The sequence below is a fragment of the Eptesicus fuscus genome, chromosome 4 (genome assembly GCF_027574615.1).
Source record: "Eptesicus fuscus isolate TK198812 chromosome 4, DD_ASM_mEF_20220401, whole genome shotgun sequence".
In the NCBI taxonomy this organism is placed as follows: domain Eukaryota; kingdom Metazoa; phylum Chordata; class Mammalia; order Chiroptera; family Vespertilionidae; genus Eptesicus; species Eptesicus fuscus.
The window spans coordinates 25,787,349-25,808,384 of record NC_072476.1 but is presented as its reverse complement, the minus strand read 5'-3'; the positions used below and the strand labels follow the sequence as shown (position 1 = coordinate 25,808,384).

The window sequence follows — 21,036 nt, the reverse complement described above, 5'->3', positions numbered from 1 at the left end:
GGTTGCTATGACGTGCACTGACCACCAGGGGGTAGACGCTCAACTCAGGAGCTGCCCCCTAGTGGTCAGTGCACTCCCACAGCCAACCTCCCATGGCCGGCCAACCTTCCATGATCCCGATTGCCGGCCAGGACAAGGGACCCCACCCATGCATGAATTTGTGCATCGGGCCTCTCGTAAAGATATACAGTATATTTCTTTGAGATCTTAACCTATCTTTTATAATATAGAGTACAGAAGACCTTCAAGAGCAGCAACTTTTTTTAAGTGTTTCACTCAAATTTTTATGTCTATACCCACGTAACTACCACCCAGAAGACAGAGAACATTTCTAGCCTCCAAAGTGGCTCCTTTGTGTTGCATCCCAGTCAGTACCCCCAAAGATAACCACTATTCTAACTACTACTATGTCAGTTTTACCTACTTTTGAACTTCATATACATGGAAACTTAGATTATATACTCGTTTGTGTCTGGATTTTTATGCAAGGGATAGTATTTGTGCGATTCAATCATGTTGTATCAGTAGTTTGTCCTTTTTTATTGCTGAGTAGTATCTCATCATATGAATATATTACATTATCCATTCCCATGTTGGTGAACATTTGGATTTGTTTCCAGCTTTTGGCTATTATAAATAGTACTGCTATAAATATTTTTGTGTAAGTCTTTTGGTATAATTTCATCATGTGTATAACTTCTTTCTGTTGCATATATACATACTCAAGAGTATATTGGATTGGTCATAAGATAGGCATATGTTTTTGCCAAGTAGCTATAACAAGTAGTTTCACCAAGTGGCTATACTAGTTTACACTCGCACCAACATTAAGAGTGCCACTTGCTTATATCCCTGCCAACACTGTTTGTTCATCCATTCAATATTAACCATTTTGGTGGAAATGTAGGGGTATCTCACTATGGTTTTTAAAAAAAATATTTTTATTGATTTTAGAGAGGAAGGGAGAGGGAGAGAGAGATTGAAACATCAATGATGAGAATCACTGATTGGCTGCCTCCTGCATGCCCCCTACTGGGGATTGAGCCTGCAATCCAGGCATGTGCCCTTGACTGGAATAAAACCCAGGATTTTTCAGTCTGCAGGCCAATGCTCTGTCCATTATGGTTTTAATTTTCATTTCCTGTTGACTAGTAATATTAAGCCTAGTCTTTTTAAAAAATATATTTTTATTGATTTCAGAGAGGAAGAAAGAGGAGAGAGAGATAGAAACATCAACGATAAGAAAAAATCATTGATCGGCTGCCTCCTGCATGTCCCCTACCGGGGATTGAGCCCACAATCCAGGCATGTGCCCTGACCAGGAATCTAACCATGACCTCCTGGTTTATAGGTTGATGCTCAATCACTGAGCCAAGCCGACCAGGAAAACCTACTCTTTTATTTACTTACTTACTTACTTATTTACTCAGAATTAGAATGGTGAAAAGATTTCACTCCATTGATCTATTCAAAAATTATATATTGAATGAAGGAAATGGGGCAAGACTCCTCAAAAGCAGAGAAGAGAGAAGTGTGGTTCTATCATTACCTTCTTAAAGCAAGTGATCTTTGGAAGCCCTCCTCTGTCTAGGGACCGACTAAGACAGTCCTGAGTCAACCTATATCATTGGCTTTGCCCTTTAAAAACATTTTTATATGGGTTAAAATCTAGTGTTTTTTTCATTTCAGCCTGAAGGATTCCTGTTAGCATCTGTTGGAGGCTGCTGTTGAATTCTCCCAATTTTTATGAGGATCATCTCGTTTTCTTTTATTTCTGAAGGACAGTTTTGGCAAATATAGAATTCTTGGGTTTTTCTCCAATTAGCACTGTGAATATGTCATCCTGTGGCCTTCCAGAATCCATGGTTTCCAATGAAAAGGCAGTTGTTACTCTTACTGAAGGTCCCTTGAATGTCACTTATTGCTTTTCTCTTACTGCTTTAAAGCTTCATCATCTTTCTACAGTTTGATCATAATGTGTCTAGATGTTGATCTCTTTGGTTTTATCATACTTGAAGTTCACTGAACTTTTGGAATATGTCAATATGTTTTTCATTAAAACTAGGTCTTTAATTTCTTTTTTTAAAGGTGGGTTTGCATTTTATTTATTTACTTAGTTGTTGTTGTTGTTAATCCTCCCCCAAGCATATTTTTCCACTGATTTTTAGGGAGAGTGGAAAAGAGAGGGAAAGAGAGAGAAACATCAATGTGAGAGAAACACATCGATTGATTGCCTCCTGCACAAGCCCAGACCAAGGCCCAGGCTGGGGAGGAGCCTGCAAATGAGGTACGTGCCCTTGACTGGAGACCCTTTTGGTCTGCAGGCCAACACTCTATCCACTGAGCCAAATTGGCTAGCGCTTAACCATTATTTCTTCAAATAGTCTTTCTGTCCCATTCAATAGCTCCTCCTCTCCTTGTAGAATTCCCATTATGTGTATACTAGAGGCCCGATGCACAAAATTCGTGCAAGAGAAGGCCTTCCTTCCCCTGGCTGCTGGCACCAGCTTCCCACTGGCACCCGGGACCCAGGCTTCCCTCATAGCCCCTTCTTCGTCTGGAAGGACGTCCGGTCTAATTAGCATATTATGCTTTTATTATTATAGATTAGTACACTCGATGAAGTCCCACACATCTCATAAGTTCTGTATGCCTTTCCTCCCCTGTTCCTCAGATTGGATAATAGCAATTGAGCTATCTATATTTGTTTTCTTTCTTTTTCTTCCAGTTCAAATCTCCTCTTGGACCTAATGGATTTTTCATTTCAGTTGTACTTTTCAACTCCAGAATTTCCATCTAGTTTGTTATTATAGTTCTATCTTGATATTGATATTCTCTATTGGTAGGACATTATTCTCATACCTTGCTTTATTTTTTATTTTTTTAAATGTATATATTTAAGGTATACAATGTTTTTAAATATACAGAACATTGTGAAATGATAACTACAGTAAAGCTAACATTCACATCCCCCTTTTTTTGTATGTGGTGAGAACACTGAAGATTCATTCTTTAGCAAATGTGAAGTATTATTAACTACAATCACCATGTAGATCTCAAGAACTTATTCATTCTCCATAATGAAAGCTTTCTGCCCTTTGACTACCATCTACTGGGGAGATGATGGTCAAAGGGTAGAAAATTTCATTTATTATTCAATCTGAGAAACAGGGGTGAAGAAAAGTGTACATAACTTATGACACCATTGAGACATCATATCCCTCAACTCCCTGGCCCTGGTAAGCACTATTCTACTTTCTACTTCTGTTTATTTGACTTTTTTAAGATTCCATATACATGTGGGATCATGAAATAATTTGTCTTTTTCTGTCTAGCTTCCTTCACTTAACAATGTATTCCAGGTTCATACATTGTTTTCACAAATGACAGGATTTCCTCCTTTATAAGGCTGAATAATAGCCCATTGTGCATATATACCACATCTTCCGTATCCATTCATCTGTCAACAATGCTTAGGTTGTTTCCACATTTTGGCTATTGTGAATAAAGCTTCAGTGAATATGAGAGAACAGATACCTCTTTGAAAGACTGATTTAATTTCCTTTAAATATATACCCAGAATGGGATTGCTGAATTATATGATAACTCTATTTTAAATTTTTTTGAGGAAAAATTCCATACTATTTTAGATAATAGCTATACCAATTTACATTCCCATCAGCAGTGTACGAAGGTTCCCTTTCTCCACATTCTCAACAACACTTTTATCTCTGGTCTTTTTTATCTGAACTGGTATGAGATTTTATCTCATTGTCTTTTGATTTGCATTCCCCTGATTAGTGATGTTGAGCACTAATTTTCATTTACCTGTTGGGCATTTGTAAGTTTTCTTTGGAGAAATGTCTATTCAAATCCATTGCCATTTTTAATTGGGTTACTTGGGTTTTTCGCTCTATAATTGTATGAGTTCCTTATATAGCCTGGGTATTAACCTCTTATTACACACATGGTTTGCAAATGATTTTACCCCTTTTGTAGTGTGCCTTTTCATTTTGTTGAATATTTCCTACTAGAGGCCCATTGCAGGAAGATTCCTGCAAGAATAGGGCTTCCTGCGGCCTGAGCAAAGCAGAGAAGGGAGCGAAGCCCACCAAGGCAGGCTTCCCTCCTGCCGCCGCCCCGCTTTCCGCTTTCCCTCCCTCTTCCTTCTAAGCTGTCTTCAGTCTTTCGCTCTGCACCTGCGTATGCAAATTAACTGCCATCTTTGTTGGGTTAATTTGCATACTCACTCTGATTGGCTGGTGGGCGTAGCGGAGTGATGGTCAATTTGCATGTTTCTCTTTTATTAGTGTAGATGCTATGCACAAGCTTTTAAATATATTTTTATTGATTTCAGAGAGGAAGGAAGAGGGAAAGACAAGAAGCATCAATGATGAGAATTATTGATTGGCTGCTTCCTGCATGACCCCTACTGGGGATCAAGCCCAAAACAGGGGTATGTGCCCTGACTGGGAATCGAACCATGAACTTCTGGTTCATAGGTTGACACTCAACCACTGAGCCACACCAGCCAGTCCTATGAACAAACGTTTACTCTTATGTAGTCCACCATGGCTACTTTTGCTTTCACTGCCTGTGCTTTTGGTGTCATATATACTAGTAAAAATCATTGCCAAGACCATCCTTCTCCATTCCTTGGTCAAGAAGTTTTTCCCTATGTATTCTTCTGTGAGTTTTATGGTTTCAGGTCTTATGGTTAAGTTTAAGTCACTTCAGGTTGATTTCTGTGTATAGTGTAAGATTAGGGTTTAATTTCATTTTTTTGTATATGGATATCCAAGTTTCCCAGCACCATTTATTCAAGAGACTATCCTTTCCCCATTGTATATTCTTACTGTCAAAGATTAGTTGACTGTATATACATAGAGATATTTATGGGCTCTCTAGTCTGTCCCATTGGCCTGAGTGTCTGTTTTATGCAAGTACCATACTCTTGTTATTACTATAGCTCTGTGGACCCTGAGATAATCTATTAATGTAACTTACAATATTAGTAGCCTAAGGGAGAAAAAAATCATATGACTACTTCAATTAGATAAAAGTTAATCTTTGTGGTAGATTGCTTCTAAAATGGCTCCCAATAATTCAGTCATACAAAGAATCCTTTAAACAAATTAGGGGTATGCCTCCCGGGTCCTCTCAATTGCACCAAAAGGCCTCTAGGAAGTTTAAGCACATCATCCTATGGCGATCTCAGCAGGAGCCCAAAGTAAGATAGAGTTTATTTCAAAGAGATTTGTGGGCATAAACTATTATCCATCCCAATGAATCCCAATGAGATTTAGAAAATCCACACAGTTTTTTTTTTGAGAAAAGTTTATCAGCAGCAACACTGTCATCTTGGACTGAGAGAGAAAGAAATAGTATAAAATGTAGATGCACTTGCCACTGGGTTGTGCCAACACATCATTAGTTCATCTTTCAACTTCTACTGACTTCCTTGTATTCTCTCCAAGATAACCCATGAACTTGTCAAAAACAGTTAGAAATTCCAGGGATAGCTACTAGTAAACCTGCTGGAAGGAATCATGAACCGTAACTAAGAAACTTGTTTGCACCAGAAAGATCCAAAATGACATCTAAAACCCCCTCCCAAGCATCCTTTTGAAAAACTTTTTTTCATTAGCATACTAAAAATCATGCCCAAGAATAGAGATTTAAAATTAAAATAAGACAGGCAATGTATGGTTAGGCATGTTCCAAACATGTTTGAGAACAGTGCATGCTCCCTTGGAAACTACACACTTCACCCCTGAACCTGCCTGCCTCCCCTTTCACGTCCCTCCCTCCACACACACGCAGGCTTTAATACTTTCCTAATTCCTCAGAATAGGGGAGAAGGGATTTTTATAGCATGCGCTCATCCTTCTCCATTCCTTGGCCAAACATTAGTGCTTCTGACCTGTTTTACAGAATGCCGTCTCATCCTATTGTTGTGAGCTACACTAGGTAGAATAACTACAATTTTGGGTCTGTGACCCACAGTGGTTGGTAACACTATCTTTCATGACAAAAAAAAAAAAAAAAAAAAGGATCACTTAAGAGTTAGAGGGTAGAACTGAGATTCATGGAGAGTGATTCCTAGAATTACTCTTAGTTGACAGCACCAAAGGAAATTTCTTTCTTCCATTTGTGTAATTATTTCCCCTCCTTTTTCTCATAGAAACTCCTTGCCTTAACCCTGAAATTGGGACTCAATTTGGGTTTCTGCCTCGATCTATGCCCCTAGATTGCAATTCTTGTTACCTTTCACTTTGGTTTTTTAGGTTAACATTTTACACACTAAAAGGTCAAATGTATGCCTATTAAAACTACATGTCTTTTAAAAACCATTATAATCCCAACCTCTTAACATTTTTATTATTTCTATAAATTTTAAGAGGCTATCATAATCAGTTTTTTCTTTTGAAAACAAAACAGAAGTTTTATAATTCCATGAGTTTCACTTCAGTTTTGTTAGCTCCAAACAAAATTAAATGTTGCCTCAACCAGAGCCACCTCATGTCTAAGCATCTTTAATACCAAGATTTCTTATGAAATTTCATTTGAAAAAAGTGTCCCACTAATAAGAGAAGTATGAAGCAACCAGTCTACAGGATAAAATTCAAGGTCTTTAGCATAAAATATAAAGTCTTTCAAAGCCTGGTCCCCATCAACTCTCTCAGGTCTTATTTTCCACTACTTCCTGACTGAAAATAAACTGTAGCAACACCAAACTGCCTATAGTTCCTCATAAATACCACAATGTTTCTCATCCTTGTAAATTTGTCCATATTGTAACTTCCAAATGATTACTGCCTGGTTTTGTTTTATTTAATGTTTAAGAAATAGATTAATAGAAGGAACCAAGATGGCAGCAAAGTTAAACAACTAAACTGCCGCCGCGCACAACAATTTCAAAAATACAACTAAAAGACAAAGCGTCTACCACCCAGAACCACAGGAAAGCTGGCTGAATGGTAGATTTACAACTAAGAAGGAAAAAGAAAGAACAAACACGGAAGGGCTGAGGTACGGAGGCGCGTGAATCGGGCTGGTGGCGGGCGACGGGACACGCGGCTTTTTTTCCAACCCAAAGGGAGATAAGCTCCCGATCACTCTGAAATCCAGTTTCTGGGGACACGCGGGGGACCCAGACACCTACGGGGAGAAGCTGGACTCTCGGCCATCGGGTCGGAAAGTGAGAGTGACTTTCTTGCAGAGGTGTGCCCAGCAATCAGTGTTTACTGCGCTGGAGCGTGGGATGCAGGGACTTGGAAACGGGAAAGGCAGAAAAGGCAGACTAGCAACCATTGCTGTTTGCCATGCCCTAGACTAGTGATGCCCTGAGACCCCGCCCCGCCCTGAGACCCACCCCGCACATTCTACAAACCCGCCCAGGCTCCAAACAGCAGCTTTTGCATATAAATGGCCTGCCCTGTGGCAGCTTAACCAAATAAACTGCAGCTCCAGTCAGACTGCTCCAAAACCACTCAAGCAAAGAGGAGAAAACTGCAGTTTTTGCTGTAACTCCTGCTGAGTGGCCTCAGACAGTAGCTGACCTGCACCCCATTGGAGACCCAGAAACGAGGGCATCTAGTGGTCGGTGTGAGACGACACCAGATTTCAACCACTCGCATAAGGTACACATTCAAGAGGCAGACTCAGTGAGCGCCAAAGCCCTACTGCAACAAGTCCTGGCCCATAAATATGTCTCCGGCACAGCAATTCTTCCTTTATAGACACAGCGGGTCCTCACAGCCAATTGGCCTGGAGGTCAAGTCCTCCCAGTGATACCAACAACAATCAAGACTTAACTACAACAAGGCTGTACACACAGTCCACAAAGGGGTGCACCTTGAGTGTCCACCTCAGGTAACTGGGAGGCTGACCCGTTGAACCAATAGGACACAATAGGACACAAAACTACCCTACCAACTCAGGGAAGCAGCAAAAATGAAAATGAGGAGGCAAGGAAACAGATCCCAAACAAAAGAAATGGAGGAGAACAAACGACTGGACATAGAGTTCAAAACCACAGTTATAAGGTTTTTCAAGAATTTCATGGAAAAAGCCGATAAATTTAATGAGACCCTCGAGGATATGAAAAAGGTCCAACTAGAAATGAAACATACACTGACTAAAATAAAAAATATTATACAGAGACCCAGCAGCTGACTAGAGGAACGCAAGAATCAAGTCAAAGATTTGGAATACAAAGAGGCAAAGGACACGCCTCCAGAAAAGCAAGAAGAGATGAAAATTCAGAAAGTAGAAGATAGTGTAAAAAGCCTCTGGGACAACTTCAAGCTTACCAGCATCCGAATTTTTGGGGTGCCAGAAGAAGAGAGAGAGCAAGACGCTGAAAACCTATTTGAAGAAATAATGAACGAAAACTTCCCCCACATGATAAAAGAAATAGACTTACAAGTCCATGAAGCGCACAGAACCCCAAACAAAAGAAATCCAAAGAGGACCACACCAAGACACATCATAATTAAAATGCCAAGGGCAAAAGACAAAGAGAGAATCTTACAAGCAGCAAGAGAAAAACAGTTAGTTACTTACAAGGGAACACCCATATGATTATCAGCTGATTTCTCAACAGAAACTATGCAGGCCAGACGGGAATGGCAAGAAATATTCAAAGTGATGAATAGCAAGAACCTACAACCAAGACTACTCTACCCAGCAAAGTTATCATTCAGAATTGAAGGGCAGATAAAGAGCTTCACAGATAAGAAAAAGCTAAAGGAATTCATCACCACCAAACCAGTATTACAAGAAATGCTGAAAGGTATTATTTAAAAGGAGGAAAAAGAAGAAAAAAAGTAAAGATTGAACAACAAATACATACCTATCAACAAGTGAATCTAAAAGTCAAGTGAATTAAAAATCTGAAGAACAGAATAGGCTGATGAACATAATAGAATCAGGGGCATAGAATGGGAGTGGATTGATAATTCTCAGGGGAAGGGGGTGTCTGTGTTGGGGGTACGGGAAGAGAATGGACAATATCATACACCTATGGATAAGGATAGCAAGGAGGGGAGATAAGGGCAGAAGGAAGTGTGGGAACTGGGATGAGGGGAGATATGGGGGGGAGGAAAGGAGAAACAATTGTAATAATCTGAACAATAAAGATTTATTTTAAAAAATCTACCACTAAAAATTTCTAAATGCTCAGAATTTACTACATGCTCCCCAAATGGTAGATGCTTTTCCTCATATTTACCTTAATCTACACAAGAGCCAACTATCCTTATTAACAAAAATACCTAGGAATCAGAAATGAGAAGCCACTGGATTGAATGATGGGCATTAAAGCCTAAGGTCCACAAAAAGGCCTTTCGCTGCTATAAATTGGCTTTGCCTCCATTGAATGAATAAAAAACCCCCACAATCCTATATAATAAAAGCCTAATATGCTGAGTGTCTGGTTGACTGGTCAGCCGTTCAACCAAGCAAAGCGTAGTATACTAATGATATGCTAAGGCCACTAACTGCTCACTATGATGTGCACTGACTAATAGGAGGCAGACAGTCGACTGGTTGACCAGCTGCTATGACATGTACTGACCACCAGGGGACAGATGCTCCGACTAGTAGATTAGCTTGCTGCTAGGGTCCGGCTGATCAGGACTGCACGAGACAGGCCGGACACACCCAGGAGTCCTCCCTCGGTCCCTCCCTGACTGGCCAACCTCCCACGTATCTCCCCGGCCCTGATCTTGCACCAGTGGGGTCCCTTGGCCTGGCCTGCACCCTCTCACAATCTAGGACCTCTCGGGGGATGTCAGAGAGCCGGTTTTGGCCCGATCCTACAGGCCAGACCAAGGGACCCCACTGGTACACGAATTCGTGCACTGGGCCTCTAGTTCATAAATAAACAAATGAATTAAGTAAATGAAAGAGTCTATAATGAACAAGCTATTTTTTAAAACTCATTGATGAAGTTATATCTATTCAAGAAAAAGTCTGTAATTTATATATATGCATGCACACATACATATACACACATATATACATATACATCCCATATAATAAAAGGCTAATATGCAAATTGTCACCTCAGGAGTTTGACTGGAAGACCGGGAGTTCAGGAGTTGAATTGCTTACTGTGACATGCACTGACCACCAGGATGAGGTGTAGAACATGGCGGGGGATCAACGGCGGCAGGGCGCTGAGGGAGCAAGGGAAGGAGGAGGCAGGGAGGCTGGAAGATGGGGAACCTGACTGACCCTGATTGCCGGCCAGGCCTAGGAACCCTACCCATGCATGAATTTCATGCACCGAGCCTCTAGTATATGTACATGCACAAATACATCTTTATTAACTGAATATAGGGTCAAAATAAAAATGTAACATCTACTCACTTTGACAGAGATACTCCCCCAGCTTTCCCAATCATCTCTTCATGGTGTAATACTGAGTGGTTCCACGGAATATGGAGGAACTTTAAGAGTGTTCGCATCCACCGTTCAGGATGTAAGACAAGTTGTTCATAGTGAACTAACATGCATTTTTTATAGCCAACCTCCATGCACTGGTTATACATGGTTTCTATGGCACGATTCCACTTGGTCAAACAGTCCCTGTAGCTGTTCAGGTCAAACCCAGCTATAGTAACTTTTCGAGAAATCATTGAATGTACTGACGCCCGGCCATCTCGGACCATCAGGAGAAATTTGGCATTGGGAAATAATCTAGCAAGGTAAGTTAAGGACTTCAGGGCAAAAGGATCTTTATTACATAAATAAGGAGCTGGCTCCCCGTGCTTAACAATGATTTCTAGTAAGAAGGCTTGCATGGCAGAATCCAGCACTTCATCGGTGACACCAGCCTCATCCAAGCGTATTTTCTCTTTACTCGACCGTGACCACATCTGCTTCAGGGCCAGGATTCGGGGAATGACCCTGGTTTCCTCTCCACAGCGAATATCAGGATGTGCATCTAACATGGCCCTCATGAGTGTGGTTCCACTCCGAGGCACACCTCCAATAAAAATTAAAGGCATATCTTTGTGATAGGCAAAGGTTTTGTTGGCTTTGATGTCCAGGCCAGTTCGCACAGTCATCTTTGTGCTTTCCAGTTTGAGAGGCTGACTACGTTCCTCTATTCGGTGATGGCATTCCATGGCGTGTTGGCCCAAGTAAAACACAGTCACAGAACTAATCACCAGACATGCCAATAGTAAGTTCTGCTTCAGTTTTGCAACCATCTTGATGTGGTTATCTTTTTATTAAATGGATATTTTGCTCAAAATTATTTCCAGAAAATGTTCAGGCCATGGAGATTCTTTTCCAGAAAGATGATCAACATCTAATAGGAAAAGGAAACAGTTATATTATTAAGATTGTTTATAAATTATTCATCAGTTACAGTGATAGCATTTTAGCTAGAAAGAAGCCGAAGCTCTTAGATCCTTTAATATTCTTAGAACACAAATATACAAAAGTGCAAGCAAAAATAAATCAACATTTCCAATCAGAAACAGCTTCTTAATCTGACAATTCTAAAACTATGCACAAAATAAAAAATCCAATAAAACTATTTCCATCAGTGAATCAAGTGAATATTCAGTATGCCCAAGTATATCTGGAGTCTAACCCAAGGCTCATGTCTGGTATTTAGATTTGATTCATCCCCCAAAAGTCATTATCTCCACATTCTACTACGAAGAGAAATTATAAAAAAAATATACAACTTCTAAATCTTTAACACACATTCAGTTTTTCATCCCATAAATTATTTATTTGGGTACTACAGGACAGATACTTGGGCGTGGCTAAGAATAAACTTTGAAAAGGATAGCTGTGCAGTGACCCATGCTCTCAGGAAACAAAATCTTGTGAATAGACAGATATGCAAACAATGACAATAAAATGCGATCCGAGCCTTAGTAGAAATAAGCACAGTAGACAATGGAAGTAGAATTAAAAGCAACAAATTAAGTCTACCTGAGGAAGCTATAAAGGCCTTATAGAAAACTAGTCAGCCGGTGCACAAAATTCGTGCACATTAAAAGGAAATTAATTAGAGGAAATATTTTAATATTGCTATTTGCTCTTTCTCTATAATAGAAGTATCAGAGATGAAAGAAAATTAGTAAAATGTATATGAAAATCTTCCTCCTGTCAGAGTCTGGGGCGTGCCATGGGAACAAGAGTCAAGTCCCCGCCCACCCACGTGTGCCTCAAAATCACACGAGACCCAGACCTAGCCAGTCCCACCCTCATTGGGCTAGATCCAGATCCAGCCGGCCCTACCCCCATCAAGCCCCGCCAGGAGGGGGGCGTGCCTTGAAGTCCCCTGGCCTGGGCCAGGGGGCGCAGCCTCAGGTCCTCCAGCCCAGTGCCGGAGCTGGGAGGTGCAGCCTGAGCTCCCCCATCAAGCCCCGTGGGCAGGGGTGGGGGGCGCGGCCTGAGGTCCCCCATCAAGCCCCGCATGGCAGGGGGCATGGCCTGAGGTCCCCTGCCTGGTGCTGGGTGGGGGGCATGGCCTGAGGTCCCCTGTCAAACCCCGCTGGGTGTAGGGCACGGCTTCAGGTCCCACAGCCTGGCGCTGGGGCGTGGGGTATGGCCTCAGGTCCCCTGGCCTAGTGCCAGGGCTGGGGATGCAGCCTGAGGTCCCCCATCAAGCCCTGCCAGGCAGGGAGTGCAGCCTGAGGTCTCCCGGCCTAGTGCTGGGGTGGGTGCGCAGCCTGAAGTCCCCTGTCAAGCCCCACCAGGCGGGGGGCACAGCCTCAGGTCCCCAGCCTTGGCCCAGCACCACACAGCCTAAGGTCTCTGCTGATTGCTTGTTAAGGCTCGTTACAGGAACTCGGCCTCCGCTGTGGGTGCAGCCATCTTGTGTTACTGAATCCCTGCCTCCGTGGTGGGTGCAGCCATCTTGTTACTGTGTGACGGTCAATTTGCATATTCCCTCTTTATTAGATAGGATAAGATATACATATAAATAAATGTACACACACACACACACACACACACACACACACACACACACACCCTGACTCACAGTAAGTATACCTGGGGAAAATGACCAAAGGAATACATTCTGAGAGGCAGGATGTGTAGTTATGGACTCGTGAGAAGGTAGGTAATTCTTCTCAAAAATCCTTATAAAGTAGAATGAAATTGACAAAGCAACCCTTTCACGGGCCTCTGAAAATCTACCAGAGGATACAACAATCCAAGAAGCATTTACATTTGAAAAATTGATAAATGTTGAATAAGAACATACAAGGCAGATTTACAGAGACAGAAAGCAGGGCGTGGAAGCAGAAATTCAGTGACAAACAGGCATGAGGGGACTCTGAAGTGATGGAAATGTTCTAAACCTGGACTGTTGTGATAGCTGCAAAACTCTCTAAAATCTACTAAAAATCATTGAATTGAACCCTAATGATGGGTAAGTTTTATGGTATATAAGTTGTACCTCAATACAGCTGTGTGTGTTTTTTAAAGAATACAATCCTAGAAAAATATTTTGATATTCTCAGTGGGATACACCAGCCAAGATCTGGTTTCTGTTTACTTATATATTCATTCCTTTACTCACATATTTGAACACATATTATTGTGCCAGGCACTGTACTTTGTTATAAAGCTGCAACAAAGAACCACAAAGTGATAATAGGTTGAGATGAAAAGATCAGCTTAATAAGAAAAGACTGTAAAGAAAAAAGCATTAAGATAATTGGTAGTTGCCCTGGCTGGTTTGGCTCAGTGGATAGAGCATTGGACTGAGGACTGAAGGGTCCTGGGTTCGATTCCAGTCAAGGGCACATGCCTGGGTTTCGGGCTTGATCTCCAGTGGGGGGCATGCAGGAGGCAGCCAATCAATGATTCTCTCTCATCATTGATGTTTCTATCTCCCTCCCTCTCCCTGCCTCTCTGAAATCAATAAAAATATCTTTAAAAAAAAAAGATAATTGGTAGCAATATAGCACTGAAATATCTATGCAGAAAACTGTATCCATCATATAGAAGACACACTTAAGATATTATTACCATAAAAAATATTCACCAGTCAACTATAGCAGCAACCAATAGTATCTGATAACAATTTCCCATTAAAATACTCCCAAATTCCCAGTAAAATACATAAAATACAAAAACTGGAAATATATGATCAATGTATTTCCTTGTCCAGAACCATACTTGTAAATCAGTTTAATGCATAATACTTTACTGATAAGACCTACCAATGTTTATTTGGCCAATTCTCTATTGTTATTTACTTGTTTTTAAATTTTCATGACTATAAATGACACTATGAGAAATATCCTCTCTAATAAAATGGTAATATGCAAATTAACATCACTCTGCTACATAAGCCACGCCCACCAGCCAAGCCACGCCCACCAGCCAATCAGGGCGAGTATGCAAATTAACCCCATCCAAGATGGCTATAGCCACAGAGAGCAAGGTTTCCCAGGTAACAGAGCAAGCCAAGCTTTCCATAGCCTTTGCAGGCCTAAGCTTCCACTCAAGCTACAAAGTTTCAATTATAGAACGTAAACAAATTCAAACAAATAGCGGCAGAATGGAGCTTGAGAGAGCAGGCCAGGGTTGCTGGCGGCAACAGGGGAAGCAAAGCTTTCCGCACACCCTCTCACCCGCTTAAGGCTACAAAGTTTCAATTGTAGAAGGTGAATTAACTGCCACAGAAATGGCTGCGGCCTCGGAGGGAGCAGCAGGCTTGGCTCCGCTCCAGGCTACAAAGTTTCAATTGTAGAAGGAAAATAAATTCCAGATACCAGGGCCTCTGCTTGGGTTGCCAGGGGGCGTGGCCGGCCTGCAAACCACCACAGGCCCCGCGCTCAGGCCACCCCATGCCCCAAGGGAACCCCACCCTGATCTGGGACACCCTTCAGGGCAAACCAGCTGCCCCCCACCCATGCACCAGGCCTCTATCCTATCTAATAAAAGAGTAATATACAGATTGATCATCACTGCAACACACAATATAGCTGCCCCATGTGGTCAAAGATCTTGCCCCCATGTGGACACAAGATGGCCACTACAAGATGGCCAGCAGGAGAGGGCAGTTGGGAGGCACCTGGCCTGCAAGGGAGGGCAGTTGTGAGGGACCAGGCTTGCAAGGGAGGGCAGTTGGAGGTGATCAACCCTGCAGGAGAGTGCAGTTAGGGGTGACCAGGCTGGCAGAGGAGGGAAGTTGGGGGCAAACAGGCTGGCAGGGGAGCAGTTAAGCATTAACCAGGCTGGCAGCGGAGTGGTTAGGGGGTGATCAAGTTGGCAGGCAGAAGTGGTTAGGGGCAATCAGGAAGGCAGGCAGGCAAGCAGTTGGGAGCCAGCAGTCCTGGATTGTGAGAGGGATGTCCGACTGCCCGTTTAGGGATCGGGCCTAAACGGGCAGTCGGACATACCTCTAGGAGTCCCAGATTGGAGAGGGTACAGGCTGGGCTGAGGGACAATCCCCTGCCATGCATGAATTTCATGGAATTCTAAGCACCGGGCTTCTAGTATTAGTATAAACATCTTGGCACACATGATTATTTTCTTAAACTAAATTTTTAGAAGAGGAGCTGCTAGGTGAACAGGTATGGGATATATTTGATTACAAAGCATTTAATATATATTTATTTTATCTCTTTCTCACACCCAACATTCAAATCTTACCAAAAATATCTATTGGCTCTACTTTCAAAACCACTTCTCAACACTTCCACTAGCTATGACGGCATCTCTCACAAGGATTACTAAAGGAATCCTTACTTCTATTCATGCCCTCCTAAAGTCTATTCTCAAATTCAACATCCAGAGGGATCTTTTAAAAATCTAAGTCAGAAAATATCATTTCTTTGCTCAAAGCCTGGAACTGTTTTTCAAGGTGGTCTTGAAAAAGCTTATTTTAAGACACCCAACATTAAATCTGTATTAAATTTCTGTCTCTTTTTCTTGAGTTTCTTGATCTATCAAGAAGTCTTTATAGGCATCAAAAGTAGCACTGAGGTCAGGCTAATATATCATCATTCCAAAACAGTGTTGTGCAAAGTAATTGAGAGGTATCTCTTAACACTAAAGGTTCCATAAGGATTCAATGAAAGCAACTCCCTCTTTACTAGAGGATAATCTAGGGGAAAAGAACACCTTACTGTATTTATAAGCATACTAGATAGTTGTATCAACACAATTTTGGGAGATTTTTTCAAGTTTTAATATCAGTTGTATTTTAAACACTGTCTCCCTCCAACACAATTTGAGCGGGGGGAGTATTTCTATAGTCCTTCAGGATGTTTGAAAGTAAGTATGACAGTGGTCAAAGGCCTTGTAAGAGATATTAAAAAGAAAAAGAAGGGGATTTTTTGCTTCCCCAGAAACATTCACATTACTTTTCACTAAGCTTATGAAGCCTACTATTCTCTCTTTGGATGTTTCTAAACTTGGAGAATCACAGAATTATAGATCATGAGTGCTAATGGGACCTCCAAATCATTTGGTCCAATGTTCTCCTGTTATAGATATACAAACTGAGGTTCTCACCACCACCCTAAATCTTACCTGTTCTTCAAAGGTCACTTTTCTTTTTATTATGTATATTTTCCTTACTCCGAAAATATTTTAAGTTCCTGAGGCTCACAGATCTTGTCCAAGTCCCTGTCCCCTACCACAGCATGTGTCCAGGGGTTCATTTGAACAATAGCTTTGCCGGCACAGCATGCTTAACAGAGCACCAGGTCACCAGGTCCACTGAGCCTTCAAAGAGCATCAGTAAACTAACCAAACTGGGAAGTACATTTCTCTAGAAGAGAGATGCTGTGGAGCTTGTGGACTCTATTGTGGACTCCAGGTACACACCTTTTTACTAATTCTTCTCAAAATCTTGAAAAAATTAGCCCTATAATTTAAGAGGTACTGTACAGGAAAAGCTGGTCTAACCATTTTCCTTAAATATTCAATCACTATGCACATGCATTGCATACATGCGAGCACACACAACACACACACAGGGGCCTCGTTCCATTACTTTAAACTCCATTTCACTGTATTTTCAGACAAGCAGTATAAATATTTTCTCAACTGGGACATTTAAAGAGCTGAGGCTGAGCCAGAAGGGAATACTATAAGTTTAGTCTCATTTTTATCTCCAGGGGGAAGAAAAAGCATTGAAACACTATAACAAACATATCTGAGAAATCACTATTAATAGCACTGCCCTTTCCCAGCAAGCTAAATAGAAGACTCCCAGAAATACTGCTCTACAGAATGAGAGAGTGCTGACATTTTACTTTTATACTTACATCTTTGCAAATTTTATAAACATTTTTAATAAAAAAACAGCATCATTCAACAAAAGTAGAGGTACAGAGTCTGGTAGTCAGCAAGACCATGTCCAACACTCAATCATACACACAGGTCCAAGCACATGCATTGTGCTTTTATAATCATGGAAGTGGCCATGTGCTAGGTCCAACGAGATGCTGGGTAAATGTTCCAGCAAAAGATAAATTATAGGAATGCAATGATCTCTTAAAAACTTTTTTCATTAATCATTAGCTCCTTGCTTCCCAAGCCTATTTATGATGCCAGCTAATGTTGCAAATAGCAACAGCCAATGCCATTTTGCCTGCTGTCTAAAGTTCAATCTACAGGGTATGGCAAAAGTAGGTTTACAGTTATTTGTATGGAAAATCATACAATAATTAATAAGTAATACTAAAAGAATAAACTCTGTGTTTTGTGTACTCACAACTGTAAACCTACGTTTGCCTCACCCTGTATAGCTGGTTTCTCTATTCACTTCTAGCTCTTGAACTTGCCAATTAATGTTTCTAGGAGTTAATCTGAATAGCTTTGCCAATCAGCAAATAAACCCATGTTGTAAGATCAATCCTTAAGTCAGCTCATGGTCAGAGCACAAACATGAGAACATGTTTTTCTAGCTACACATTGGAGGCCAGCACTAGAACCACTGACAATAAATGGCAATAGTAAGAAGACCATGTTATACACAGCTGATGATCTCTGGGAATCGGCTGGGACACATATTCTTAAAGAAGCAGTATACTAGGGTTTTGTTTTCAATAAACACCATGGTCAGGAGGGAAAAGAGTTGGTCAAATACTAAGAACTGGACCTAATGCCTAGAACACAACAGATATAAGAGCACAAGATAAACTCGAGCATAACTTTATTAACAGTTCAAGTTAAATGAAATTGTCTCAGAAATATCTGAGGGCAGATTTGTGTATGGGGAGAGGGTTATATATGAAATTAGAGGGCTATGAGTTAATAAATGTTGAAGCTGAATGATAAGTACTTACGGGTTCAATGTAATTTTCTATTTTTAGATATGTTAGAAATTTCCTACCTAATAATAGACAAATATGCAAATTGACCGTACCTTCGCTATGCCCACGATTGGCCAGGAGGCGCGGGGGGGCGGGACTCGGGGTGGCCAGGGTAGCTGATTGGGCCGGCGGGACGCTGAGCTGCGTCGCCAGCAGCGGCACGAGCTCAGCATCTGCGCGAGCTCAGCATCTGCGCCATGTCTGTGCTGCGGCACAGAAGGGGCCTCTGGGGCAGCGAGCTGACGTCCCGCCGCGTGGACCATCAAAAGCGGGGGAGCTGGGTGCCTGTCTGCTCAGGCAGCAGGCCTTTCAGAAGCCTCCACCGTGCCGGAGGCTTCTGAAAGGCCTGGTGCACCAGCGATCGAAAGCGAAAGCGTGGGAGCTGGGTGCCTGTCCACTCAGGCACCAGCGGACAGGCACCCAGTTCCCCGCGGTCAAAAACAAAAGCGTGGGAGCTGGATGCCTTTCTGCTCTGGCACCAGGCCTTTCAGAAGCCACCGGCGCCTGGTGCACCAGCAGACAGGCACCCAGCTCCCCTGTGATCGAAAGCAAAAGTGTGTAGGGCACCCTACACGTGCATGATTCAATCATGCACTGGGCCTCTAGTTTCATTATAAAGAGCTAAAATGAAATAAAACAAAATAAAGTTACCAAGTTCCAACCTTCTCAAACCTGCAAATCAGAAGGTCACTGTAGGCTAACCATTCTTCTTCTAGATTCTTCACTAATGCTTATTGTCTATGGAAACCACCCATGAGAGAAAACACAAAGATAGCAAATTTTGCTGAAATTACATCCTCTCATTCAGTAATTCAATTATGCAATTTACCACCAACCTTCTAATTTTCAGAATTAAAAGTAATTGGAATAGAAAAAAGAGAAAAGAAGATGGCGTTAAATTAATGTAAAAGAAGCCTAGTATATTAGTCAGAAGACTTGGGGTCTAGTCTGAAATCAGTTTTTTCTTAGCCATATGGATCTAGTTCAGTGATTTTCAACGGGTGTGCCACAGGAATTTTTAAAACATGCAATACCTGACTATTTAGTCAGGGGAAGTGACCTCTTTTCCTTTAGATTGTCAAATAAATAAAAAAAATGACAACAGCCAACACAATAGCCATCCAGTGTGAGTGAATCAAAATTATACCTATTTTTTTGTCAGATTGACAAAAAAATATATTTTTTGGTGTGCCACAGAATTTTAGTAATTTTAGAAATTTTGGTGTGCCACAAGATGAAAAGATTGAAAATCGCTGACCTAGATAAATCACTGAGCATTAGTTCCCTTGTCCATAAAATAGGAATAATGATAATCAAACTCTTTTTCACATGTAATTAGAGTAGAAATTATGAAAAGAGGGAAGAGCGGAAGTGCAAAAGGTAAAGGAACACTGGCACGTTCTCCTTCCTTTCACAGAGCTGCTATGACAATCAAGGGGGTAACATGTGAAAAGACTGAATGAACAGGGGCCTGTGGCACCCTTCACACACTGGCTCCTGCTCCTCCTCCAGCTGCACCTCTCAGCACTCCTCCCAAGCAGCCTGCCCCTGCAGGGCCACTCCCCCTCCACACCAGGCACCTCCACCCCTGGCCTCGGCTCATGCTGCTGCCTTCTGTGTCATGACCCTTCCTCCCTGTTATACATGCCTCCGCACTGCTCTTTTCCCATCTCTCTCTCTCACCCCAGAAATCAATTGTTCTCTCTTCTGTACCTCAAACATTTGGTAAAAACACGTTGCTTTGCACACTCATGCACTGTATTGTGGTTAGTTTACCCCACTAGACTATAAACTCCTTTAAAGCACCGATTAACCCATTCATCATCCGTGCAGTCAGTACATGAATATCAGATAAAATATAAAGCAAGGGATCTACAGATGAATAAGCACCTAGTGAAATCTTCTCTCCTAAATCTCCTTGAAATACCTATAGTCATCTGAAACAAAGCAAATGTTTAACAGAAAAATGTCAAATGAAACAAGGAACTAACAAAAACAAAGTAATCTGGAGGCCATGAAAAAAAAAATTGCAAGCCAAATCATTACCCCAACAGGATTTTTAAAATGCAGTCTAAAGTGGGGTGGGTGGAGGTCAAAGGGCATAGAAAGGATAAATGGAAAAATCTTTCTTTCTCTTCTATTTCCTGGTAAATGAACCACTTCCTCCAAGATGTCCAAGCTAAATATCTGAGAGCCTTTATGTACTTGTCCCTTAACTTCTCCATAGGTAATTGGTGAAGTCCTGTCCATGCTTCTTCCTTCAATTCAATCTATTCTCCCTTTTCTTCCCCTACCGGCATGGCTTTACTCCTCACCCTCATCCTTTCTCATAAGAATAACTCCCAGCCTCCTAACTGGTACTCTCTGACTTCCTTCAATAAGTTCATGCACTATCCTGTTTTAGCAATGATCTTTCTAAAATGTAAATATAATTAAGACACTCCCCTGCTTAAACCCCTGCAATGACTATTTACTCTTTCAGAAACAAATCCTCCCCATAACACATAAGGTCCTTCATGATCCAGCCCTTGCCTGCCCGAGACTCTTCTTTCATCATTCCCCATCACCAACACCATGTACACACACATTCCCACTCAATGCTGCCTTCATCTTGAACAACCTGTAGCATCTCTTACTCATAACTCCTACTCATCCTTCAACATTCAGCTTCAATGCAGTCTCTTCTAGGAAGCTTTCCTGACAGCTCTCTGCCTTGTAT

At 41.6% G+C, this 21,036-nt stretch overlaps 1 protein-coding gene across 4 annotated transcripts in view; it reads right to left on the bottom strand.

Moving 5' to 3' along the window:
* The window catches only part of TPST1 (tyrosylprotein sulfotransferase 1), a 77,094-nt gene that overhangs the window by 35,988 nt on the left and 20,070 nt on the right, over positions 1-21,036 (bottom strand). For all 4 annotated transcript variants that reach the window (XM_054714809.1, XM_008141513.3, XM_054714808.1 and 1 more), the window contains exon 2: positions 10,378-11,323. In XM_054714809.1, coding sequence (XP_054570784.1) covers positions 10,378-11,222 — 845 coding nt within the window. In that variant the 5' untranslated portion in view covers positions 11,223-11,323. The remainder of the gene's footprint in view (positions 1-10,377; positions 11,324-21,036) is intronic.